This window comes from Aulonocara sp. 'chitande type north' Nkhata Bay, linkage group LG18, assembly GCF_057382095.1.
Source record: "Aulonocara sp. 'chitande type north' Nkhata Bay isolate Kocher_YH1m ecotype deep benthic linkage group LG18, A_spYH_male_GT1.1, whole genome shotgun sequence".
NCBI classification, from domain to species: Eukaryota; Metazoa; Chordata; class Actinopteri; order Cichliformes; family Cichlidae; genus Aulonocara; species Aulonocara sp. 'chitande type north' Nkhata Bay.
The window spans coordinates 26,692,987-26,718,135 of NC_141361.1; the positions used below are offsets into that span (position 1 = coordinate 26,692,987).

Here is a 25,149-nt window from a genome sequence, read left to right on the forward strand (position 1 = left end):
TAAAATAATGACAGAAATATGGTGTTTTGTTAGTAAACTTACATTTATGGATAAAAAATGTAGCTAAAAGTATGAACAAATTCATCATAAAAAACATTTCTCATACTTCTTGGGGAACTTAAACAAACAGAATAAAACATTTTCCCATCGTAAAGAAAACTCCCTTAAAATATGGACAATAACAAACCTGCTAAATTCCTTCCAGAATCTCTGTGTAAAAGAACAGTACCAAAAAAGATGCGTCACAGTTTCTGGATGATCCCCACAGAAAGTACAATTAGTATTTATGTCCCTTTTACATTTGACCATGTAGTGACTGGCTGGATAACATTTATGTAGAATTTTAAATGAGACTTCTTTCACCTTATTTACAATCAAATATTTATGGGGGACCATCCAGACTGTCTTCCACTTGATATCTGGAACATATCGGTTCCAATAAGATGTTATATATGGGAGAGAGACGATATCTTCTTGGAATAAACTACGTATTCTCTTATTGCTGTTACCAAGTTCCTGTGAAAAGCAGATTTTTCCTATTGGTGACTCAGCTGGATCAGGGAGAGTGACTGAGGCAGATATTGAGCTGTCAGTGTTTTTATATAACATTAAAGTCCCTGAGGGTGTGGCACCAAGCACCACTGAGGATTCCACCTTTTTAAGTTTCTGTATGGTAGGTTTATGTAAGGTATTTAAGGTGGACGCACGTAATCAGCGTCAGGTGTGTTGTTAATCATAAGAAGGCAAAACATTTGTGACCGCTGCGCTTTTATCTTAAAATGTTTGGAACAAAGACCAAAAAGGACAAGATAAGTACTGCTGGAGTTATTGGACTGTTTAATTAATTCATGCATACCAGAAGCATCGCGTCACCCCCGCTAACAACCACCTCAGTGGCTTCAAGCCTACGCTTGAATTTTTGTTTTTTGTTCCCTGTTATACTGATCATAAAGCTTTTTCCCCTTTTTTTAAAATAAAAACCATCTTGCTGTTGCCGTTTTCTGATTTTATAGCTGAAGATGTTGTACAGTAACTAGTGCATCTTTGGTAATAGTTAATAGTTTTCATAAATTCTTTTTACCAGATAAAATCAAGGACTTGCTAAGCCAGGATGCAGTGGGTAGCCTGACGAAGCTGGTTCTCGTGAATGCCATTTACTTCAAGGGCAGCTGGAACACGCAGTTTAAGGAGGAGAAGACTGCTGATGCGCAGTTTCGACTGAACAAGGTAACAGTGCAGAAAGGCAGCATAGGATGATGCAGTTATACTTTGATCTGTCATACTACAAACGAGCTGTGGACTTTGCTGAATGAGAACATAAAGCCTGGAGCTCTGAGGGGATAAAATCGTGCTTTTAGGACGATCACTTTCCAACTTTATGCAGTTATGCAATGCAGTTTATTATTCATGTAATATCCAATAAGTTCTCAAATAAATCTCAAACAACAGCACATCACAAACTTCGGCTAACAAGAACAAGTTGTGTTGTGACGTGTGCTCTACATCCAAATCCACTCAATGGCTGGAATAAAACCATGACAGAACTTTTTGAGATCATTTTGAGACTAAACACAAAAAACATTTCTCTTGTCTCCCCTATTTTTCAGAACGACACTAAGCCGGTGAAGATGATGCAGCAGAAAAGTAAATTTCCTTTTGCAACCATTCCTGAGGCCAACTGCAAGGTAACATCCATCACTTTCAGCTTATTACAGGATTTCACCAGCATGATCTAAAACTTGTCTTTTACAAATATCAGCCTAAATTTCTAGATTAGGAAGTCAGATCATCTTTGATGGAGTAATAAATAAAAACAATGTTTCTGGACAGATTCTTGAGATGCCGTATAAAGGAAATGACCTCAGCATGCTCATATTCCTGCCTAATGACATAGAAGATGATACCACAGGCTTGGAAAAGGTAAGATGCACTTACCAGTACTTTAATGTCCAGTTTCAATCAGACAAGCTAGTGACACTGTATCCACACAGCTGGAGAAGGAGCTGACCTATCAGAACTTTGTGGACTGGACTCGCCCAGACATGATGAGCCCCAACGAGGTTGATGTCAAGCTCCCTCGATTTAAGATGGAGGAGAAGTATGACTTGGAGAAAATCCTGACCAACATGGGAATGGAGAACGCTTTTGACATCTACAAGAGAGACTTCTCTGGTGAGAAATATTGCACCAATGAGACACACTGAATCAATTATACAGTTATATTGAGAGCACAAAAACTGCAAAACATCATCTGGTAAAGAAAAAAACACAACTGATTTCTGGGCTCTTCATCTACTAGGAATGTCTCCAGCAAATGACCTGATAGTGTCCAAAGTTGTCCACAAGGCTTTGGTGGATGTAAATGAAGAAGGAACTGAGGCTGCTGCTGCCACTGGGGTTGACATGGAAGTCCGCTCTATAACGATTCCCGCTGAGTTTGTTGCCGACCATCACTTCATCTTCTTCATCCGACATAAACCCACCAAGAGCATTCTCTTTGTGGGCCGGTACTGCTCACCCGAGTAAACACGAGCTGACATTGACATGAATTAAACATAAAACATTATATACAGTATAAGATTTTGTAAGGTAAACCTAGTTCATACAAATGAAGTAAAGAAAAGTTATTAAAACAAAACGTGCCTTGCTGTTTATTCTTTCAGTGTCCCACAGTAGCACATTTCCTGCTAGGAAAATGTCAGAAGTCACATCATTTCTGTAAATTGGGAAGTAACTGTAATACATCAAGTCACCTCTGTCTCTTGTTACCAGGACTTTTTAAAATGAATGGTACAACATGGAAAGAGGCCCTACACAAGAGTTTAGCTTTGAGCTCAATATGCGATGATCCTTTCAGCCATGACATCTCTGACATGGGAAACCAGGGAATTTGATTAGAAAATGGTGAAGGATTTTCTTTTCAGTTAGAAACTGGATTTGTGTAACATGGTGGTGAAAAGCCCCCAAAGAAAGCAGCATATGATCAGTCGCTATATTGCATTTAATACAAACGTCCTTCGTGTATCCTTTGAATACAGAACAGATCATTTCTGATATCTATGAGTAAACCCAACGAGCACGTGTCCCAAAAGACCCCACAGTGTTTTTATCTGGCTTTTCCCTGACAGTTAGTGGACACTGACAGATGTGTGCTGAATATGAAAGGAAACAAAAGAACTAAAGAAGGTTTGCAGTGTTAAAAACAAGAACTACATGAAGGTTGTTTCATCCTGCTGTAACTTATGACAGAAGCATCTTTTGTTTATTTTTTTATTTATTTACACAAAGACAGATGTTGAAATAACAGGAGTAACAGTTTAATTCAATTGAAATCAGTCCAATCGTCTATAATGAAATTATTGTTGGACATACATAGTTTTCTTTGGTCGACCAGGCTGGATGCTCTTTGGCATGATTCTGTCTTTCTGTTTCAGCCTGCTTGAAATATCTGGCTTTCTGGTCGTTTGAAAGCGACTTCCACTGTGGACAGAAGATCATAAGAACACACTGTGAGCACTGCTACTACACATAACTACAGGACAGCTGGGACACATGCAAAAACATGAGCAGACAACATTAACAGATGCATAAATGTATGCAGAGTTACACACTTACTCTCTGTCCCACCACTGCATTTACGGCTGCACTTCCAGGGATGTTGAGTTCAGCAATGACCTTTGGCCTCTGCTCTTTGAGATAGAGCATGAAGGCATTTGGTGGCTTCTTGACGTATGGCCCATCTTCATCCTGCTGGGCTGGGCACTTTCTTTTTCTTCAGGAATAAAACACAGAGTAAGAGCACATGTTAGCACTGTGTACAACTGTGAGGGAAGCAGTTCAAAAACACTAGACAAGCTGTAAAACTGAATGAAATCAGGCACCATTAATGGATCATTACAATAATTCCTGCAGACATCTGCAAACAAATGACAGATACTTGCAGATCAGTGAACCAAAGCAGCAGAGCAAACTTACTTTGGAGTGGAGGTGTTAGGTGGAGGAGCAGGAGTGACATACTCATACATCTGTACACCGTTCCTACACAGATGAAGGGAGACAGATATGAGATAACAGGAAGAAGTTATGAATATAGAGATGTTCAGCAGCTGTGTTCACTCCAGTGTTTGTGTGTTTTACGTACAGTACTCCAACAGGACGCAGGTTCTGGAGCACACAAAACACACAACAGGTGACGAGACAAGCTGCAATACTATCATCTATCCACTAGGTGGAAGAATTGATCAGTAGAAAGAGGAGATGTGCTCAAAACGACATTCATACATAGATTTATTCTTCTTAGTTAGTCTTAAGAATTAGGATTCACTGACAGTGAAGAAGTTTCAGATGTGCACTCGCGTTTCCCCTTTTGCCTTTTCCTGCTCCAGCCAAGTCCTCCGCCTGCTCGACATCTCTCCTATTACCTTTTATTACGCTTGCACTCATGCCTTTGCCTTTCACCACTTCAAAACTGCGCCTTCTTCAATATTACCTTCATATGCTCTCTTTGCTTTTCGCCTTCCTCACTACACTAAGTACCATTTTTTAACGCTGTGTACTCACTCTTGCTAAGTACATGTGAACAGATCTTGAAGAAAAAAAAACAAAACAAAACATACTTTTCTTTTCTCTTCTGATACTATTGAATGATCCTAACAGAAAAAAACAGAGTTAACACTGACTTAATAAAAAAGTGTTATATTTTATCTCAGATAAACTAGTCAGTGTTTATTAGTGTTTGCTCAACTAGAAGTCTTCATAGTAGCATCCACACATCAAGTCTTTAAACAAATAATGAAAGGATAATGAAAGAAAGTTTAATGTGAAATTACTGAATTATATGAAATGCCAGAGTGTTTTTCTTTAAACTACTTGCCTTTTAGTGATGTCACTAACCTTGTCACTAAAAGGCAAGGTTCTAATGTTGTGTTGCCATAGACTCCGGAGTTTACTTTTAAAGCTCACTTACAGAACTGACTTATACAGCTTAGTTAGAAAAGTCAAGCATCCAGACATTTGAAGGACTATTCACTCATTAAGGTGACATTTTCTATTTTAAAAATTAAGATGAAAAAGGAAACAAGAAAAGTTACGACTGAGGCAGATAAGAAAGATCCAGGAGATCAAAGTAAGTAAAAAATAAAATCCCCTAAATAACAGAATGTACATTTCTAACAATGTTGAGGCTCTGTGTATAAAATGATTCATTTTTAGAGGATTTAAATCCTGGTTTTGATTGAAACTAACCTGAGTGCAACATGTCTAATCAAAGAAAGGTTACTGGGGCACTTTGTCTTTTGGTAAAATAATGTGACAAGTTTATTCTTGGACTGAGCAGTGAAAACAGAGCAACAAGTGTCATCAGTATCTAGACTTAGTAGACCTAGTATGGACTCGTGTTGGTGTATTTTTTATCAAAAGGATAAACTTGTTATTATATTGTAAGCAATACTAATTTAAAATTCAATGACATCAAAATCCTTCTAGTCCTGATGTCGAGCGCTCTTTTTCACTAATGTGTTGTTGTTGTTTATAGATTGTAAGAGCAGGATGGCTAAAAGAAAGGCCAGTCCTGAAAAAACGACCCCCATAAAAAGAAGGAGGGTCACTGAGCAGGCTGGTCCTTCCACCAGCTCAGATGCTCATGTGGTCGGGGGAGTCAAGCGAAAGGTCCAACAAGATGAAGCGGGGACAACCAATACAGCAAAAAAGCGTAAACTTCTTGAGCATGTGAGCGGTGACAAGGGGCAGGCATCTTCCTGGTTGGACACTGGTAAAGGTAGGCTAATTAGTTGAGTGAGGGGTAGATTAAGTGTACATCTGGTTGCTAGTTTGAAGATATTAGTGTTTGGGAGATATTTGTGTCTATTATCTAATAAGCTGACGTGCTTTTGGTGTTTTCCACATCTGCAGACTGCAGCATAGAGATTTCAGAGAGCTGCAGTAAAAACAAAAAGGCTGGCAAAAGGAAAGCTGCGGGAGACACCAGGGACCCACCTAAGAAAAAGAACGTGGACCAGGACAAAACCAAAACCGTTGCCAAAAAGTCAGTGGCTGAACAGAAACGTAAGTAGCAAGCAGCTTAGCTTTTATATTCAGGTGAAGAGCAAAATGAACATTTAGGGTACAGCAGAGAGTAATTTGTGTGACAGCTGTAGTAAAACCCAATTTGTGTTTGTCTGTTTAGGTGACTTCCAAGCGAGATACGTGGAGGAGCACCGGCTTGGAGAAGGAGGATGCGGAGCAGTGTTTTCTGGCTACCGCATAAAGGATCATTTACCAGTAAGTGTTCAGATGGTGGTAGTAAGACAGGCAGTAATGCAGATAAGGGATAATATCGTAAGCTGAGATGTATGCTGTTTTACACCTTTAATGATGTCATACTGAGGAAATGCTCATCAATGCCCTGTGTCTTTTAGGTGGCCATCAAACACATCCCAAAGGGGAAAGTGTACTGCAAAGTGAAGGTAAATGTGCAAGACTTGAATTGTTTTTACATTAGTGGATTGCATGCAGCGTTCACCTGTGGAACGTCTGTGCCTCATCATCCACTTTGTTGAAATATTTCAGGATGATAACGGGAAGAATGTGTCAGTGGAAGTTGCCATCATGCTGAAGCTTGCAGCTGAAGCAGATGGATCAGTGGAAACATCAGCCCCAGTGTCTCTGTTGGAGTGGTTTGACTTTGGCAGAGAGCTGATCCTGGTGATGGAGAGACCTGTCCCCGCTGTGGACCTGGATAAATACATAGAAGAAAATGGAGGATTTTTGCCAGAGGACAAGGCCAAGGCAAGTTGACTTGCCTTAGAAGAGTCTTAGACTGTACATCATTCAATCAAAGCACAGAGTATTAGAGAAACATTAACCCATTGATTGATTATTGTCTTTTTCATCGTTTCCAGGTAGGGCTGGGCTATATCATACCATTCACGGTAATACCGGTGTAATTTTGGGCAACGATAGGAAAATGAAATATCGCGCTAGAATAGGTAAAACGCGCATGCGCAGTGCCTATGTTTACATACGCAGATGGCGGTGACGCAGAAAGAGAAGAGCAAAAGTGGATCGTTGAATGAAACGGATGAACCAGAACTGGTTTGTAAAAATGCTGCAACTTTAGTGGTGTGGAACTGGTTTAGCTTTCGTCCGTCAGATACACAACAAAGCACGATTTTTGGTAGCGCATGCTAGCGGGCCGTCGTTATTACCGTGTTGTTTGGAAAATACGGCACACTTAAAATCAATCCTTTGATTTTTCTGAAACTCGACAGTGCCCCTTATAATCCCGTGTGCCTTATGTATGAATTCTGGTTGTGTTTACTGACCTCAAAACGATTTTATGTACACGGCGACTTTGCTAAGCTACAAAGCCGCACCGCTCGATGGATTGTCGGAGCATTACGGCTATCGTAGGCAGGCGCCTCGCGGAGTGATACGTACTGCACCTCAACGTGATATTACCGTATTGTGTGTGTATAACCTCTTTTTAAGCTTTGTGGATATTTTACATGGTTATGCTGAGGATATGTCGGCCAATTTCCACTGGAAATGCCTTTTGGTTAAACTGTCAGCGAGGAATTTGCATTTGCACTGTTACATTTTTATATAACTTTAATGCACATAAAAAAACAGCTGCTTGTTTAAGTGAAAATACATTTATGGGGTTTTTTGCACTAATAAAGTTGTGGAGTTGTAAAGTATTTTGTCTAGTGTCAGTTATATCGTCAGTTATATCGTTATCACAACTTTTCAAATGTATATCGTGATAAATATTTTTGGTCATATCGCCCTGCTCTATTTCCAGGTCATTCTGAAGCAGCTGGTTGATGCTGCGAAGCACCTGGAGGATAAACACATCTTTCACCGGGACATCAAGAGTGAGAACATTCTAATTGAGACCGGCTCAGATGTACCGCGTGTTCGTATCATCGACTTTGGACTGAGCTGCTTTGTTAAGGAGCAGTCGCAGTACCGCGTCTTCTATGGTAACATATTCTGCTCTTGCTCTTCACAGATGTCACAATTTTCGCCTTTTGTTTTAGAAGAAATTGCAATTGTGTCTGTTTATTAGGTACAGAAATTTACTCCCCTCCCGAGTGGTACGGGCGCAGTTGCTACAGGTGTGGACCCACCACGGTATGGCAAATGGGAGTGGTTCTGTACGAAGCGCTTCATGCCGGGGACTTTAACACCACGAGCTTCCTCAAAAAGCGCCTGAAATTCAAAAGACATCTGTCCAAAAGTAAGAAAACGTCACACTTCAAGACTGACTGATGGCTTGGACCACTGGAACTATCATCTTCATGTTTTTTCTCTTTCCTTTCTTTCCAGACTGCCGGGATTTCTTGGACGCGTGTTTAACCAAAGTCCCGGAGACGCGGCCGACGCTGGAGGAGCTACAGCATCACACTTGGCTGAGATAAGCCTATCACACACACACACACAAACACACACAATTCAGACGTTATCATTTATGTGTGATGTATGAATTACCTTTCTTTTTTTCAGGAAATAATTTTTTTTAATTAGCCCACTTTAAATTTCAGTGTTTTGGAATTCCTGTAACCCCCCCCAGCCATCCCAGGAAAGGGGATCTCTCTTTGAATGGGCTTTCCCGAGGTTTCTTCCCGTCAGTCTGGCCCCCCCAGGGGAGTTTTTCCTCGTCTTCATAGAGAGCTTGGGCTGGCTCAGGAGCTCCATCAAAACTGTCTTTATTTAATTACTCTAATGTAATCATATACTTTAAAGTAATCAAATAAAAGACAGTAAAAATCTGAAGACTTGAAGTAAACTTCCATTAAAATAAAACTTGTTTAATTCATCTTTGCTGAGGATACTGTGTTATTACTATTTCAAGGATTATGTAAGAACACCGGATACTGGTACCCATCCCTACCCATCACTAGGGAACAGAACAAACCAGACATCAATTACAACAAAAATGACACTGACCCAGCCAGCATAACTTGTCTGCCTTAAGAAATGTTTAGCAATATTACAAATTGGGTGATATGCCTTAAAGTAGCTTCTCATGTGTTCAGCATTGTCAAAGGCTACATTTTAATTAAAACCACAATCTAGTAATGTTCTGTCTTTAACCTTCCTAATTTGTTTTTTGTCCTAACCTAACACTAAATTGCCAGTGAAAACTAAAGTTACATAAATAAAGAAGAGTAAAGAAAATTACGGTCTTTTTTATTGTAACAGTTTACCAGTGTACAGTTTGGTTTGTGACATATCTATCTAATCGACTCCAATTTGTGCATGTAAATGGAGAGTCCTCTTCACACACTGAGGTTAATTATGGAGTTCCACAGGGTTCAGTGCTGGGACCAATTCTGTTTACATTATACATGTTTCCCCTAGGCAGCATCATTAGAAGACATAGCATAAATTTTCACTGCTATGCAGATGACACCCAGCTCTATCTGTCCATGAAGCCAGATAACACACACCAATTAGTTAAACTGCAGGAATGTCTTAAAGACTTAAAGACCTGGATGGCCGCTAACTTTCTGCTTCTTAATTCATATCAAACTGAGGTTATTGTACTCGGCCCTGAAAAGTTTAGAAATATGGTATCTAACCAGATTCTTACTCTGGATGGCATTACCTTGGCCTCCAGTAACGCTGTGAGGAACCTTGGAGTCATTTTTGACCAGGACATGTCCTTCAACGCACATATTAAACAAATATGTAAGACTGCGTTCTTCCATTTGCGCAACATCTCTAAAATTAGAAATATCCTGTCTCAGAGTGACGCTGAAAAACTAGTTCATGCATTTATTGTGTGAATGTGTGTGTGAATGGGTGGATGACTGGATATGTAAAGCGCTTTGGGGTCCTTAGGGACTAGTAAAGCGCTATATAAATACAGGGCATTTACCATTTATTACTTCCAGGCTGGACGACTGTAATTCATTATTATCAGGATGTCCAAAAAACTCACTGAAAAGCCTTCAGCTAATCCAAAATGCTGCAGCAAGAGTCCTGACAGGGACTAGAAAGAGAGAGCAGATTTCTCCTGTTAAATCCAGAATTGAATTCAAAATCCTGCTCCTCACATACAAGGTCTTAAATAATCAGGCCCCATCTTATCTTAATGACCTTGTAGTACCATATCACCCTATTAGAGCACTTCGCTCTCGCTCTGCAGGCCTACTTGTTGTTCATAGAGTATTTAAAAGTAGAATGGGAGGCAGAGCCTTCAGTTTTCAGGCCCCTCTTCTGTGGAACCAGCTTCCAGTTTGGATTCAGGAGACAGACACTATCTCTACTTTTAAGATTAGGCTTAAAACTTTCCTTTTTGCTAAAGCATATAGTTAGGGCTGGACCAGGTGACCCTGAATCCTCCCTTAGTTATGCTGCAATAGACGTAGGCTGCCGGGGATTCCCATGATGCATTGAGTTTTTCCTTTCCAGTCACTCACTATGTATTAATAGACCTCTCTGCATTGAATCATATCTGTTATTAACCTCTGTCTCTCTTCCACAGCATGTCTTTATCCTGTCTTCCTTCTCTCACCCCAACCGGTCGCAGAAGATGGTCCCGCCCCTCCCTGAGCCTGGTTCTGCTGGAGGTTTCTTCCTGTTAAAAGGGAGTTTTTCCTTCCCACTGTCGCCAAAGTGCTTGCTCATAGGGGGTCATATGATTGTTGGGTTTTTCTCTGTATCTATGAAGCGCCTTGAGGCGACTTTTGTTGTGATTTGGCGCTATATAAATAAAATTGAATTGAATTATCTGAGGAAGAAGCAGAGTTGGTTTGTTTCCAGCTGAAATCATCCAGGCTCAGGAATTTGAATCGATCCACATCATTTCTGCTTGAACTAGAGAACATGAGTGTCGACTTACATTTGGTCTGTGAGACACATGTCATAGTGACAGTATTTGGGTTAATATGGCATTACTCACCCTGGTCGCATTTCTTCAATATCAGGCACCAAGTTCAGGAACTCGTTCTTTGCAGCCCGCGCAAGGTAGGAGGTCTCCAGAGTGGGAACCATCGGGAAGTTTTCACAGTCTGAGCAGGAGGGACTGGAGGCACGTGAGCTGTTCTCAGGGGTCCTTTAACACAAATCACACCAAGTTAGAATCAAATGGATAACCTGTCAATAACCGTTTGCAGATCGAGGTCAATGTTCCTAAAAATATGTTTACTTCTGGCCCATGGAGCCACAGCGGGAGTCCGAGAGAGGGGCAGGTAGAGGAAGGGGTGAGGGTGGCACTGCTGAAGCTCGTCACGGATGGATCACGTCCGATCGGTGAGATGAGAGAAAGCTGAAGTGAAACAACAGCAGGATGAGGTAGACGTCAATATAGGAACTCCCTGATGTGACACAGAAAGGCTATTTTTTAATTTCTTTGTATTATTTCTCACCTTGCAGTCACTGATGCTGTTCACCAGCTGCTTGTATTCAGTATTGAAGGTGTGTGTCAGAAGGCGCAGGCACTACAACACAACAGGAACAAGACCGAGCAGAGAAGGAAGAAGGCAGCAACAAGAACGCCCACTAAGCCCACGTTTTTCTCACCTTGGTGGCCAGCTCCTTCTCACGCTTTCAAAGGTGGTGCTGGAGATCTGCGAGGAGACGGAGGTGGATGTGGACAGAGTGCTGGAGCTCACGCTGGGGGACAGAGACTCACTCAGGGACTTGGTGGTGGGAGCTGTTCCCACGGGAGCCGCCACTCCCAGAAGGTGACGGGTCTTTTCCACCTGGAAGAAAGATGGGGGCTAATGTGAGGTAGGGAGAAGAGGGGACGTTAGTCATGTAAAGGCCATAGGTGAGGGTAGGGACGTAGATCGACCGGTAAATTGAGAGCTTCGCTTTTACACTCAGCTCCCTCTTCACCACGACGGACCGGTGCAGCGTCTGCATTACTGCAGCTGCAGCCCCAATCCGTCTGGTCTGTCGATCTCCGGCTCCCTTCTCCCATCACTCGCGAACAAGACCCCGAGATACTTGAACTCCTCCACTTGGGGCAGGAACTCATCCCCGACTCATCCTATATTTCCGTTTTTATATTTCTAATGTTTGCCTTGTTTTCTTCACTGTCTGGTCTGCCTCTGTCTTGCCTGTATGGATGCATTTACACCGAAATGTCCCCAACAAAGGATGTTTTAATTCACCACTATTCCAGTGAAACACGAGTCTCCCATCTTCCTGCTACCAGTCTGGAGTTTTTGTTCACCAAAGCAGACACCAACTTCATACTGACGGACAGATCACTGCCCTTTTGCCGCCTTGTCTGACCGTGTTTTGTGGCTGTGGTTCACTTCACCTCACTCTTCCCCATTCTTGTCATTAAATCAGGCTGTTCTGCAACCATGGCAGCCATTCACTCTATGGCTTTATTCATGGTGTATTTTACCCCTTCACTAAAGGCCGTTCTCGTTTCCAACATTATATTTGCGTTCGTCTATCTATCAATATCTGCGGAGTATTTTTTTTAACGAGTATCCTATTTTCTAAAGCACAGCATGTAAAGGGTAGCTCGGTTAGCAGGATGCTAGCATGTAGCGCTTAGTGAGACACGCCTCAGACGAGTTGAGCAAAGACCCCGTCTGTGTACTTTATACGTGAGCAACGGATTTAAATAAAATTAAGGTTTCAAAAGACAAACTTGAAGATAAAAAAAATATATATATACTCACCGGAGAGCCGCCAGGGTTTGCCGCTGCCATCTTGGCGCTCCTAAATTCAAAACTGCCTCTGCAGTCAGGCAGGGGAGGCGTGGAAATTGTCTTTGAGTTAGTCAAACGTTTTCCTTAGTTCGAGTAGATGATAAAAAAAATAATAATAATAAATGGGATTTTAAGTAGGACTAGGCGTTCTGTAATGATCTCTATTTAGGAGAAAAACTTAATCACTCACCTTTAAACAGCTCTCTTTTAGGAGACACACTGCTGGCTAACGGTGTCATGTGATCAAACAGCGTAATTTAATTGGCTGAGAGCCACTCGACTCGATCTGGTGCTGATTGCTCTGGCTTGGGTCATTAAAGTTCATCACTTTTGCAGTTGAATTTTTGCAGGTGAATTTTTGCAGGTGAATTTTTTTCAGGTGAATTTTTGCAGGTGAATTTTTTTCAGGTGAATTTTTGCAGGTGAATTTTTGCAGGTGAATATTTTTGCAGGGAAATTTGGAGGATAAAAATTCAGTGTCATAAATTCAATGTCTAAAAATACTTGAATTCTGATGATACTATATTTCTTCCATATGACAGAGCCTTGAAAGAGTGACAGAGACACTTTTTATGAACTCATCTGTAATGTGTCACCTTTTCTGTAGAATGAAGAAGTGCTTCCCTTCTTTTAAAGTAAATACAGGCTTACAAAGATCCTCTAAACAAAAAATCCTCGCCTGCAGAGAGCAAAATCTCTTAAATAAATGGGGGTAAGCGTAAGCTGAAGCCATCTGATGTTTATGTTCATGAATATAACACACTGAAACATTTTGTCTTTGTTTTTATTGTTTATTAAAATACTTTTAAATGTCTAGTTTTAGTTTAAGAACCATCTAGTCCAGCAGGTGGCGGTAATGCACCTTAAAGCTCTAACCGCCAAAGAAAAACCCCAAAGAAGAAGAAGCCGCGAAGTTCCCGCTTCATTGCGTTTGTGTTTTAGTTTATTTTTCTTCCTCATCTAAAGTGAAGCACTAAGGTAACTTTGATCTGAGTTCAGTCAATCTTGAATTTAGCTCCTGAGTGAAGTTTTCTGTTGCTCTCCTCGGTCTCTGTTGTCAGTTATTTGTGAACCAGTTGAAAGAAAAAGCCTCTACATCAAGTCAAGCTGCTATAAACTAATTTACAAGAAAATATTAACAAATGCTAATGAAACACAGAGAAGAAAACAGTGTTATTATTAGAAGAAAGCTTTTAAATTAGCTAAGTGTAATCAGAGTTTCTATTATTTTATTAGTCTGTTACTAAGCGCTAGTTAGCATCTCTGTCACTGTGTGGCACCTGCATAGTTTTTGAATGCAGCGTGCTATCCAAGCTAGCTAGCTAGCTAGCTAACGCCAGCCATCATCAATATAAGGTCACTTCCAGCGCCAAAAAATCCAAATATGTTGGCGGTAAAAGTGCTATAATGAAATCAATTTAAAAGAAAGGTAAAAAATAAATGTATTCCAGACTAAAACACAGCTGCCTTTGTCTTATCAGCAAAGTTGTGTCAGCCCACAGGGCATGTGATTGTAAAAACTGGCCTCACTCTGAGAGGCCTGTTGTTAGAATCATCTCAAAGATAATTTGATAAATTCTGATCAGTATTCAGTAAATGAGCCTGATTAACTGTTAGCAAAATAATAATGATAGGCCAGAGATACCAGAGATTCATTTTTAAAACAAATACAGCCTCGAACCCCAAGAGGGGATCTGTGTTTTAAAAGTACTGCAGAGATTTTAAAATAGAATAGAATAGTCTTTTATTGTCTTTGTACATATTCAACTAAATTGTGGGTGCTCCACACCAACTGTGCATGGAAAACAATATAAATAGTAAGACAGTAAGAATAAATTAGAGGACAGGTTGCAGAATGCTTGAAAGTAGTGCAATGGACTTGATATAAGTAGAGAATCGGAGTGTGACTGAGTGATGAGGGTTACTCAGATCATGGCTCAGATTTCTACACCCACTCAGATAGGATAATCTTCCACGGCACACCTGATCAGTTCTCACGGCACACGTATATATGCCGCGGCACAGTGGTTGGGAAACACTGTACTCGTTTATGCAGGTCCATCGATTGTTCTGTTTTTGTTCTTTGCCAGGGCTTTTTTTAAAGAGGAATTGCTCTCCTGGTACTGGTGTGCCATACTGCTGAATTTGGTATCGGTGCTCAAACCTTTTGTGTATGTTTTAAACAAGTTGCTCACCCAGGGAAGCTAAAATTTGTTGTTTGTGCTCTCAGATGAACATATGAGACACTTTGACTCTTCAGTGCAGTGTGGAGCCTAACAAAGTTCTGTTTTGTGTCCCAGCTGATCAGCAGGAGGAGAAGAGTCTGACGGAGCAGCAGGGGAACATTTACGCTACTTGGACTCAGCTCAGCCACTGCAGAGAAAACAATGAGTTCGACAAAGAAGGTGACAGATACTAGTGTTAAGAAATACTCCATTAACCCTTTAAGGCCTATTGGAGCAGGAATGCTCCGTTTTGCGTAACAATTTTAAAATCCCGGTAGAACTGCACTTAAGCTAACACAATTATTTTATTTAGGAATAGTTGTACTTACATCTTATGCCATCAGCTTGCCCTAGGTCACGTTTCCTTCCACATATGTATTTGCAGAAATTGCATAAAAAGCACTTGCAGCAAAAAAACATAATATACCAGAAACACGCTTTGCTGTTCATAGCACTTCCTATGTTGGAATAGATGCCAGCGCCTGGTACGCCTAACTTTAAAAAGTTAGGTGTACCAGCACAAAAGTTAGGCGCACACAAATTTTATAATAATTTATATAATATAATGTGTTTTTCTGGATACACTGTGCTTTTTCAGCATTCAAAGATTGATGACACCGTGTCAGAGCACTGGCTATGAATTTCAGAAGGATCAGGCCTTAACTTAACAGAAAAGTTAGCAATAGTTCTTTTCCTATTACAGCTACATCCACTTCTGTCGTGCCTAGGCTGCTCACTAGGGCTGGGTATCATCACTGATTTCTATAATCCATTCGATTCCGGTTTTCAAAGTCCCGATTCGATTCAACTTAGCCTCAGACAGTCAGAAATATTATAATTCTGATCATTTATCAGTACTGACTTCTTCAGAATTGTGAACATCACAGCAGATGCCTTTGTGTGAAAGTAACTGAGAATAAAACACAGAAAAACATGAAGGAGATTTTCCTTGTCTGGCTTTTTATAGCAGATAACCTTCAAAATATTCTACAATGTTCTGCATATAAAGTTAAAATTTCTTCAGTATTGAACAACAGAAAAAATAGGCTTTCTTGTCCGATGTCATTTAAGTGAAAAAAAGAATAGAAAAAGACAGCAGCCACAGCGCCGTAAACAGCGGTAGACTGGTGGGTAATAAGCGAATGAATAATACAGAAAACAGAGATTGGAGACGGGAAACTGTTCTTGAAGTACAGAGAGAGAGAGAGAGAGCTAGCTGTGCATGAAGTGTGATTTTAATAGTCGTGGAAGCAAAACAGCAAAATTCATGACGACATTGATCAAATGTGAAGCGCAGTTTGCTGCTTCTTTTGCTGCTGGCTCAGTGAATTTTGGTTGGAGAGACAAAACCTGCAGCTCAGAATCAGCGCAAAAAGACGTAATCACAGCGTGGACCGGACGCATCAGGATCACTAAGCTGAGAAAGCCGAGAAAGACAAAGCTGATTCTGATGCGTTGGCTCTGTGTTTACGTCTTTGTGTGGAGTCCGTGTACCTGCTCTCATTTGCTGTTTGGTTGTTGTTGAAATGGTTTTGTGAGCTTTAATCTGAGAATCTGGCGTTTCTGGCAAAACACAGTTATATTTAAAAGTCGATTCAGGATTTAATGAATTGATATCGCTTTATTCAAGCTACTCACCTCCCACTTCCACCTGCACTTTCAACTGGACCACGGCCAATCAGAGAGGTCCCGCCCCTTACTATCTCTGATTGGTTTAGTCCACGATAGGGGCATAATGTGTGTCTGTTGTTGACCACAGGGAAGGTTGCAGATTTTTTTTTTTTTTTTTTTTTGCTACCCGAACATTTGGTCGCACAGGTGCAAGCAAATATATTTTTTAGTCGCACCACTGAAAAATTTGGTCGCATTTGCAACCAAATTGGTTGTAATCCGATCCATTAAATTTCAAAAAAGCACCTCACAAAACTTGCGACATGGCGTAACTCGGCTCATAACCGTAGCACGTCGGAGCAGTGTGCTCACGTGATAGAGCGGCTGTGTGTATTTGTAGCCTCGCTACCAATCCGGCATTTCATCTCCGAGGAAGTTATCCCAGAGAGAAGTAAAGCAAGTGTGTAAGTTCGTCTCTGAATGTTTGTAAAGCATTCCTGCGATGGAACATATATGGAGCGACTGCCTCTTCTCTCCCCCTCCCTCTCCTGCTGCTACTTCAGTCATGAAATCATGATCAGCTGATCGGCTTTTCTGTCGCGAGTCCGTCTCTCTTGTTTGTTTATTGCCCACTTCGCGCCAGAAAGAGGAAACCAGCAGCTGAACAACAGCAGCACGTTTAACCTTGATAAGCTGTTGTTAGAATTTATTTAATATTACTTTCTACACCAGGATCCTTTTCTAGCTGACGGCTGGTAACTGTGCAGGGGCGGATCTAGCAAAGTTTAGCCAGGGTGGCCGATAGGGCATTAACAGGGAAAAGGGGGCACAAAGACATCCTTTTCTTTCTTATTCTCATTTAAAATGTCTAGATTTTAATAAATAATTATCTGAATCTTACACCCAAAGTTTTAATCTGATGTAAAATGTATAGAAGTCCATGACTGTATATAGTAACTAAGCCTAATATACCCTAGTAAGCTTTACTACTTTTTCCTTTGGGAAGGTACCATCTGTGCAGTCTGCAATTCTGTTGAAGAAAGATGTTGAATCTATTTAATTATTCTTGAAAAATAATTGATTTCTGTGAATCTTTTTTCACACTGCATCAAATTAAAGTTGATTATGTTGATTAAGCATCATGAAGTGGAGGGTGGGTGATTCCCTATCTATTTTTTTTTTTGCTGGGAGTTTTAGAGCCCTATTATTTAGGTTACTTACTCCTTAAAATACCAGAATAGGGAGGATGGAGTAGGATTAAGTGTATTAGATTGATCACTATTACTGAACTATGAAATATTTGGGTGCTGTGTATTTTTTGCATACAGGTATAACAGAATAGCTTTAGTGTTTTGTTTTTTAACTTGAGTATGAACTTATACAAAAACAGCAAGATATTAAAAAAAAAACAGTTCTGTTGATTAAAAAATACGGATTCATATAGGTATCGGCAGATATCCAAATTTATGGTATCGGACATAAAAAAGTGGTATCGTGCCATCTCTAGTAAAAATATAAACATAAGCTCTTGGTTCTATGGTAGGTCTTAAAGGGGTAAAAGATGAAGTACTGATATATATATTATGCAAAACTAACTGAACCTTGTGCTATATTAATGTAATGTAATATTCATGTAATAATACAATGCCTACATTGTAGAGGGTGACTTTGCCTCTAAAGAGGAAAATGGGCAGGGAAGAGGTTAAAGTGGGATTCAGCAGGATTCAACCCTAAAATCAGCTGTAGTGGCTCAGTGTGGGGAAAAGAGTCACAGCTCACAATCATTTCTATTGAGAGCTCCAGTCGATGTTCTTAATGTACAGGCTGTGATCAGCTGACCTGCTGCTCTCTGTGGATGTACACAACTGAATTCAACCAGATGTCTGCAGATGTTTCATGAGTTGTCCTGGCTGATTTCCATCCTCTACACCAGGGGTGTCAAACTCAACTGCACAGGGAGCAAAACTCAAGGCACACTTTAGGTTGCGTGCCAAACAAGATAAACATTTATTGAACACACTAAAACCATGTTTTTTAAACAGAAATATGAATAAAAACAGACAGGAATTTTATTCCAGAATAAATAAACTTAAAAAATCAACTTTAACTTTAAATGTTTTGATCTTCATAAAAATATATCCTGTCAAAATTATGCAAGTTAGAAATATGAACATGCTGCAAAAACCCCAGAAAAAATAAATGAAAACATACACAAGGTTGGAGCTGCATGTAGACGGAGCTGGGGCATTGCTGCAGGAATGGAACTAATAAACTGTGCAGGCCATTCAGTGTCGTACTTTGCCTTGAGTCTATCATTACACTGCAGCTCCATCTGAATCTGCACAGGTGCAGTTTCCACGTAAAGAAGAAGCTTGAAATTCTCTTTTTGTGCTTCACAGTCACCAAAGCGCCGCGAACTCAGTGCGCTCAGTTTATTAGCAAAGTGCGCCGACTTGGTTCAACATTACTTGGCAACAGGGAAAGTGAGACAGGTTGCACTGGTGCATTTGTGACAGCTTCACTTGAAATGCCTTCACTGCATCATACATGCCATGTCCATTGTTAAATCTCCCAATTCTTTTGATCTTTGGGCTGAAGGAAGGACAATACTCGGTGTATAAATGCTCAATCAACAATCTTTTATTCCATACAATTCAACACTTTTGAGCATAAACCATCCGGAGGGGAGATGAGCGCGGGAGGGTGTCCGCCTGATCTTGAAGCGTCTGAGTGTTTCTCACATTCTTATAGCTTCAGCCCCCCTCCACCTAGTCATAAAACCTAAACATTCACATTCTTTCTCTCTTACGGCGCCTAAGTGATGGCCTTGGCTCCCTGTTTTATCTCCTCCTGATGAGATGGGGCAGAAAACCTCTCCGGTATGCTCTGTTCTCTTCTAATCAGACAAATAAGGCCATGACTCTCTGAAAACAGTATTTCTTATACCTCAGCAGTATAATGCATCATAAAACAATATCACTCATTCACAATAAATCAGCAGTCTAATGTAATACAAATCAGTTTAATAACTGTAATAGTTGTCACCTTCTTCAAAGTCAGGAGAATAATGCAAACTAAAACTACATAATAATTTCACTATCTTTAATTAGGGGTATAACGTGGCATAAGATAATATAATAATCTCACACCATGAACTGACAGATTTCCTTGCTGAGCTCAAAAACTCTATTGAGAACTTTTTCCCAACTCAGCCAACGGAACTCTGTATGATAAGGATGTCACCAAACTCTGAATCATAGAAGGATGAAATTGATGGTGATTTAAACCTTTAAACTCAGATAAGATTTACGGTTTGTGTTACAGTGATCGTTACATGCTCCATTTATAGGACTTTACCACACAGCCTGGTGTATGATGCAGGATTGGATTTCATGTGTTACTGTTTAGGCTCAAATCAATTTGATCTTTGATGCCCGCAGTGATGAAATAACTCCCCTCAAATGACTTAAACCAAAAGTAACAAGCCTGTGTTGAAAATGTAAGGAGTAGAAAATACAGATTTTTTTTTTTTTTTAATGTAGCGAGTAAAAGTAAAAAAAAACGTCAGGTTACAGTCAGACTCTGACATCATCCTTCACTGAACCAAGCTAGTAACTGTTACATATGATTTATTATTATCGAATAAATTATACAATTATAGAAATATATAATAGGAAACAAACAGGAAATATAAAAAAGTACAGACCTGGTAAACATTTATTACTATTCTGAGTGTGTTAGCATTAATATTTGTGCACAGGCAGGAGGGATGGGCATGATTTTAGAGTGTTTGAACAATGATTAATTATCTTTAACAGCAGGTTGGATGTAATGTGTTACTACTACCAGTAGGTGGGGATAAGAGACCTTTAAGGTGTTTGGTGCCACACTCCACCTTCAGGTTTAAAACTAGTGTTAATGGAGGGAGTTTGAAGCTTCAGTTTGTTTAATGACTGCATTTCACTCACTGCCTCTGTTTGTATCTCTGTCACTGCAGGACCAACGTGGACCGAGAAGTCAGCGCTCTCAGGAGGCCGACAAACCTCACAGAAGAAAGAGAGAGAAAAAAAACACCTGTGACGAGTGTGGGAAGGATTTTACCTGGAAGTTTAAACTAAAACAACATCAGCTCATCCACACTGGAGAGAGACCGTTCAGCTGTGACTTGTGTGGAAAGTCGTTTTCCTGGAAGAATTCCCTGAAAACACACCAAGTCATCCACAGTGGAGTTAAAGCTTACAGCTGTGATCAGTGTGGCAGAGCTTTTATTCACAGTAGCCACTTACAGAGACATCTAGTTACCCACTCTGGAATTAAGGCATACAGCTGTGACATCTGTGGAAAAACGTTCAGCCAGCTAGGGTACCGAAATATACACCTACGCATTCACACCGGAGAAGATGTGTACTGGTGTGATCAGTGTGGCAAATACTTTACAACAGACACACAGTTACAACGCCACATGTTTACCCACACTGAGGAGAGACCTTATCAATGTGACCTGTGTGAGAAGACTTTTAAAACTCCACAGTACCTGAGAGAACACCAACAGATCCACACCAGAAAGAGACTCTACAAGTGCAGTTACTGTGAGGTTTGTATTTTTATTTTATTCTTGTAAGTTCAGTCTGACTGTTTGGAACAAGTCTGCTCATTAAATTGTGTTAGCATGTTAGCACTTCTGCTGCACCGAAGAGTAGCTCTGAGCCATTATTCAGGTTTTCATTTCATTTAAGTGTAAGTCAGATGTTACTGTAATATTAAATAAGTATTGCTGTAGTATTATGGTGGTAGTATTGTAGTTATTGTAGCCCAGTAAACTGAGTGTGTTAATCGAAACAGTAAAATGTAATTGGACGTCTGCAGAGATGCTCTTTATTTCAGGCGACTTTCAGGATAAAAGTGTTGAAGGACTGACTTACACGGTCTTTGTGTCTTTGTTTAGAAGCAGAGCGACACAGATGGATCCACTTCTCAACCCTGTCATCGCTGTGGTGGTGGGAAAGACTTTCGTTGTGACATCTGTGGAAAAACTTTCAGTCAGCAAGCCAGCCTAAAAATACATCAACGTAAACACACTGGAGACAAACTGAAATACTGCAAAGAATGTGGGAGAAGCTTCCCCACATCAGCTGAGTTAAAACAACATGAACTCTTTCACAGTGGGGTCAAAAAGCACCTCTGTGATCAGTGTGGGTCATCCTTCACCACTGCAAGTCAGCTTAAAACACACAAACGAGTCCACACAGGAGAGAAACCATACAAGTGCAGACACTGTGACAAAAGCTTCTCACAGTCAGGTCATCGTAGCAACCATGAACGTACACATATGGAAGGAAACTACAGCTGTGAGCAGTGTGACAAGAGCTTCAGTAATCTCAGTTCATACTCTGCACACAAACGATCCCACGTTACTAATAAACTGTTTCACTGTTACCACTGTGCCAAAACATTCACTTCATCATCTGCTCTGTGCAAACATCAGCGCGATCACGCAGGGCTGAAACCGTTCCCATCACAGGACGACAGCGAATCTGAAGAGAGAGAAACATCCTCTGGTTTCAGAGTCCAACTTAAAACCCTGGAGATCAGGCTCCACAGAGTTCAGGTCGGCTCTCCTTAAGTTTAAGTTAAAGTTCTAATGAGGCTGTGAATCAAACTGTTCCTATAGTTCAATGTTAATCTTTATAAATTGTTCTTCTGTAGTGTTTGTGTTCAGTCGTTACCTTTTTTTTCAGTGGTTGGATTAAAAATCAGTTTCAGTTGAAGTTTTTATTGAATGTATTTTGTTAAATAAAGTTAAAAAAATGTTAAATAAAGAATTGTTTGAACGACAAAGATTTTGAGCCATGATGTCATTTCCTGTATTTCAGAGTAAAGACTGAAGTGACGAATGGAAACATGTTTACAGTCATGGAATAAACACTGATGGGTCATCTGTAGGAAGTACTATTGCTGACCTGACAGACTCGACCTTGTTTACAAAGAAAGAAAGGAACTGATGACATGTGTCAGCAGAGGCTTTCAGGGTTGTTTAGAGTAGAGCTGATAGTCTTAAAGAGAACACGGCGATTTTGACAATTTAACACAATGATCTGAGAAAAATGTCTGTTTCTCTCATTTTCACCGTATTCTGATCAAATTTCCAACATTCTTTTAACATGACCGGTACCGGTCCGTGAGTCGTTTGGTACCGGGCCACGAGAGTTGAGGCTCAGGTGTGAAATGTATGGTTTTCAGGGTTTTTATCGGTTTTCAGTGTTATTTTGTTAGTGTTTTTATCGTTAACTCGGTTTTCCTGGGTCTTTTCACGTGTGTTATGAATAAATCTTCTTTTTTTCGGTATCGGTACTAGTTTTATTTTGTTGAATTTATCCGCAACACCTTAAAGGCCGGTCCGTGAAAATATTGTTCCGTGGCGCAAAAAAGGTTGGGGACCGCTGCTGTAAAGTATAAAAAAAACCTCCTCCCCCTGCTACGCCTCAGTAATCTAATGTATTCATCAATTGTTCTCTTAATTATTCAAAGTTGGTTCAACTTATCATGTTCTGGGTTCTATCCTTTATGTATTTAATCTTCAATTTTATTTATTTGTGTAAGCGATATTTTTGACAACCTTTAACACACTTAAAGAGCCGCTTTCACCGTCTTCCCTCCAGCTGTTTCCTGTTGCTCGCTCTCTTCTTCTCTTATCTGATCATCTCGAGCACGTCTTGTACAACACTGTTACTTTTGCAGGCACACATTCAGTTACAAGCTCAACCACATTTTGCCCTATATACAGTGGGGCAAAAAAGTATTTAGTCAGCCACCGATTGTGCAAGTTCCCCCACCTAAAATGATGACAGAGGTCAGTAATTTGCACCAGAGGTACACTTCAACTGTGAGAGACAGAATGTGAAAAAAAAATCCATGAATCCACATGGTAGGATTTGTAAAGAATTTATTCGTAAATCAGGGTGGAAAATAAGTATTTGGTCACCTCAAACATGGAAAATCTCTGGCTCTCACAGACCTGTAACGTCTTCTGTAAGAAGCTTTTCTGTCCCCCACTCGTTACCTGTATGAATGGCACCTGTTTGAACTCATCATCTGTATAAAAGACACCTGTCCACAGCCTCAAACAGTCAGACTCCAAACTCCGCCATGGCCAAGACCAAAGAGCTTTCGAAGGACACCAGGAAAAGTATTGTAGACCTGCACCAGACTGGGAAGAGTGAATCTACAATAGGCAAGCAGCTTGGTGTGAAAAAATCAACTGTGGGAGCAATCATCAGAAAATGGAAGACATACAAGACCACTGATAATCTCCCTCGATCTGGGGCTCCACGCAAGATCTCATCCCGTGGGGTCAAAATGATCATGAGAACGGTGAGCAAAGATCCCAGAACCACACGGGGGGACCTGGTGAATGACCTGCAGAGAGGTGGGACCAAAGTAACAAAGGTCACCATCAGTAACACACTACAACGGCAGGGAATCAAATCCCGCAGTGCCAGACGTGTTCCGCTGCTGAAGCCAGTGCATGTCCAGGCCCGTCTGAAGTTTGCCAGAGAGCACATGGATGATACAGCAGAGGATTGGGAGAATGTCATGTGGTCAGATGAAACCAAAGTAGAACTTTTTGGTATAAACTCAACTCGTCGTGTTTGGAGGAAGAAGAATACTGAGTTGCATCCCAAGAACACCATACCTACTGTGAAGCATGGGGGTGGAAACATCATGCTATGGGGCTGTTTTTCTGCCAAGGGGACAGGACGACTGATCCGTGTTAAGGACAGAATGAATGGGGCCATGTATCGTGAGATTTTGAGCCAAAACCTCCTTCCATCAGTGAGAACTTTGAAGATGAAACGAGGCTGGGTCTTCCAACATGAAAATGATCCAAAACACACCGCCCGGGCAACAAAGGAGTGGCTCCGTAAGAAGCATTTGAAAGTCCTGGAGTGGCCTAGCCAGTCTCCAGACCTCAACCCCATAGAAAATCTGTGGCGGGAGTTGAAAGTCCGTGTTGCTCGGCGACAGCCCCAAAACATCACTGCTCTCGAGAAGATCTGCATGGAGGAATGGGCCAAAATACCAGCTACTGTGTGTGCAAACCTGGTAAAGACCTATAGTAAACGTTTGACCTCTGTTATTGCCAACAAAGGTTATGTTACAAAGTATTGAGTTGTATTTTTGTTATTGACCAAATACTTATTTTCCACCCTGATTTACGAATAAATTCTTTACAAATCCTACCATGTGGATTCATGGATTTTTTTTTTCACATTCTGTCTCTCACAGTTGAAGTGTACCTCTGGTGCAAATTACTGACCTCTGTCATCATTTTAGGTGGGGGAACTTGCACAATCGGTGGCTGACTAAATACTTTTTTGCCCCACTGTAGGTGTCTCACTCTCCATATGTTTCCTGTCGACTTATTCATGGCATGAATATCTTTAACACCTTCTGCATCACTACTTGCTAAGCAAAGACAAAGCAAAATGTTTCACCTCTACCCTAGAAATAAATCTACGTAATATCTGTGACCATAAGCGTGCATGCATTGACCTTTTACTGCACTCTAAGTCACCTTTCACAACAGATCATCTCTTCATGAGCACTTTTTCAGTATGTGTAAGAAAGTGTGC

The 25,149-nt window shown here is 40.6% G+C and overlaps 5 protein-coding genes across 6 annotated transcripts; 3 read left to right on the forward strand and 2 right to left on the reverse strand.

Annotated features, from left to right (window-relative positions):
* Positions 1–1,092: 1,092 nt before the first annotated feature.
* LOC147308771 (leukocyte elastase inhibitor-like) lies at positions 1,093–2,656 on the forward strand. The gene is made up of 5 exons (XM_086270667.1): positions 1,093–1,227; positions 1,608–1,685; positions 1,831–1,920; positions 1,992–2,172; positions 2,300–2,656. The coding sequence occupies exons 2-5, from the start codon at positions 1,629–1,631 to the stop codon at positions 2,524–2,526; spliced, it is 555 nt and encodes a 184-aa protein (XP_086126793.1). The 5' UTR covers positions 1,093–1,227; positions 1,608–1,628; the 3' UTR covers positions 2,527–2,656.
* Positions 2,657–2,982: 326 nt separating this feature from the next.
* Positions 2,983–11,264, reverse strand: LOC147308772 (transcription factor 7-like 1-B). The gene is made up of 4 exons (XM_086270668.1): positions 11,156–11,264; positions 10,910–11,062; positions 3,616–3,772; positions 2,983–3,480 (listed from the first exon to the last, which is right to left on the reverse strand). Exons 1-4 carry the CDS (start codon positions 11,164–11,166, stop codon positions 3,346–3,348), a joined length of 456 nt encoding a protein of 151 aa, XP_086126794.1. The 5' UTR covers positions 11,167–11,264; the 3' UTR covers positions 2,983–3,345.
* LOC147308773 (serine/threonine-protein kinase pim-1-like) lies at positions 4,929–8,846 on the forward strand. The gene is made up of 9 exons (XM_086270666.1): positions 4,929–5,125; positions 5,534–5,776; positions 5,911–6,063; positions 6,185–6,279; positions 6,417–6,464; positions 6,568–6,786; positions 7,802–7,982; positions 8,069–8,239; positions 8,329–8,846. The coding sequence occupies exons 1-9, from the start codon at positions 5,065–5,067 to the stop codon at positions 8,418–8,420; spliced, it is 1,263 nt and encodes a 420-aa protein (XP_086126792.1). The 5' UTR covers positions 4,929–5,064; the 3' UTR covers positions 8,421–8,846.
* Positions 11,265–11,408: 144 nt separating the features above from the next.
* Positions 11,409–13,336, reverse strand: LOC147308774 (uncharacterized). 2 transcript variants are annotated; one of them, XM_086271565.1, is made up of 3 exons: positions 12,871–13,336; positions 12,651–12,763; positions 11,409–11,711 (listed from the first exon to the last, which is right to left on the reverse strand). In XM_086271565.1, the coding sequence occupies exons 1-3, from the start codon at positions 12,917–12,919 to the stop codon at positions 11,526–11,528; spliced, it is 348 nt and encodes a 115-aa protein (XP_086127691.1). In that variant the 5' UTR covers positions 12,920–13,336; the 3' UTR covers positions 11,409–11,525. The 2 variants fall into 2 exon arrangements, with proteins under 2 accessions (XP_086127691.1, XP_086127690.1); XM_086271564.1 differs by having other exon boundaries at positions 11,409–11,729.
* Positions 13,337–13,523: 187 nt separating this feature from the next.
* On the forward strand, positions 13,524–22,345 carry LOC147308775 (uncharacterized). Its single transcript, XM_086271563.1, has 4 exons — positions 13,524–13,658; positions 14,981–15,085; positions 20,514–21,110; positions 21,462–22,345. The coding sequence occupies exons 2-4, from the start codon at positions 15,068–15,070 to the stop codon at positions 22,137–22,139; spliced, it is 1,293 nt and encodes a 430-aa protein (XP_086127689.1). The 5' UTR covers positions 13,524–13,658; positions 14,981–15,067; the 3' UTR covers positions 22,140–22,345.
* Positions 22,346–25,149: the final 2,804 nt, after the last annotated feature.

What these genes read in the sequence shown, in the direction of transcription:
- LOC147308774 (XM_086271564.1), bottom strand. Translation starts at nt 12,919, where the DNA reads ATGACACCGTTAGCCAGCAGTGTGTCTCCTAAAAGAGAGCTGTTTAAA. An exon ending in TAAAAGAGAGCTGTTTAAAG is followed by an intron (nt 12,764 to 12,870) that starts GTGAGTGATTAA and finishes ACTCGAACTAAG; the next exon opens with GAAAACGTTTGACTAACTCA. An exon ending in CAAACCCTGGCGGCTCTCCG is followed by an intron (nt 11,730 to 12,650) that starts GTGAGTATATAT and finishes ACCTCACATTAG; the next exon opens with CCCCCATCTTTCTTCCAGGT.
- LOC147308775 (XM_086271563.1), top strand. An exon ending in ACAAGTGCAGTTACTGTGAG is followed by an intron (nt 21,111 to 21,461) that starts GTTTGTATTTTT and finishes GTCTTTGTTTAG; the next exon opens with AAGCAGAGCGACACAGATGG.
- LOC147308772 (XM_086270668.1), bottom strand. An exon ending in ATTGAAGAAATGCGACCAGG is followed by an intron (nt 3,773 to 10,909) that starts GTGAGTAATGCC and finishes TTATTCCTGAAG; the next exon opens with AAAAAGAAAGTGCCCAGCCC. An exon ending in ATGCAGTGGTGGGACAGAGA is followed by an intron (nt 3,481 to 3,615) that starts GTAAGTGTGTAA and finishes TTCTGTCCACAG; the next exon opens with TGGAAGTCGCTTTCAAACGA.
- LOC147308771 (XM_086270667.1), top strand. Translation starts at nt 1,629, where the DNA reads ATGATGCAGCAGAAAAGTAAATTTCCTTTTGCAACCATTCCTGAGGCC. An exon ending in ATACCACAGGCTTGGAAAAG is followed by an intron (nt 1,921 to 1,991) that starts GTAAGATGCACT and finishes GTATCCACACAG; the next exon opens with CTGGAGAAGGAGCTGACCTA. An exon ending in CTACAAGAGAGACTTCTCTG is followed by an intron (nt 2,173 to 2,299) that starts GTGAGAAATATT and finishes TTCATCTACTAG; the next exon opens with GAATGTCTCCAGCAAATGAC.
- LOC147308773 (XM_086270666.1), top strand. Translation starts at nt 5,065, where the DNA reads ATGAAAAAGGAAACAAGAAAAGTTACGACTGAGGCAGATAAGAAAGAT. An exon ending in AAGTGTACTGCAAAGTGAAG is followed by an intron (nt 6,465 to 6,567) that starts GTAAATGTGCAA and finishes GAAATATTTCAG; the next exon opens with GATGATAACGGGAAGAATGT. An exon ending in CAAAAGACATCTGTCCAAAA is followed by an intron (nt 8,240 to 8,328) that starts GTAAGAAAACGT and finishes CTTTCTTTCCAG; the next exon opens with ACTGCCGGGATTTCTTGGAC.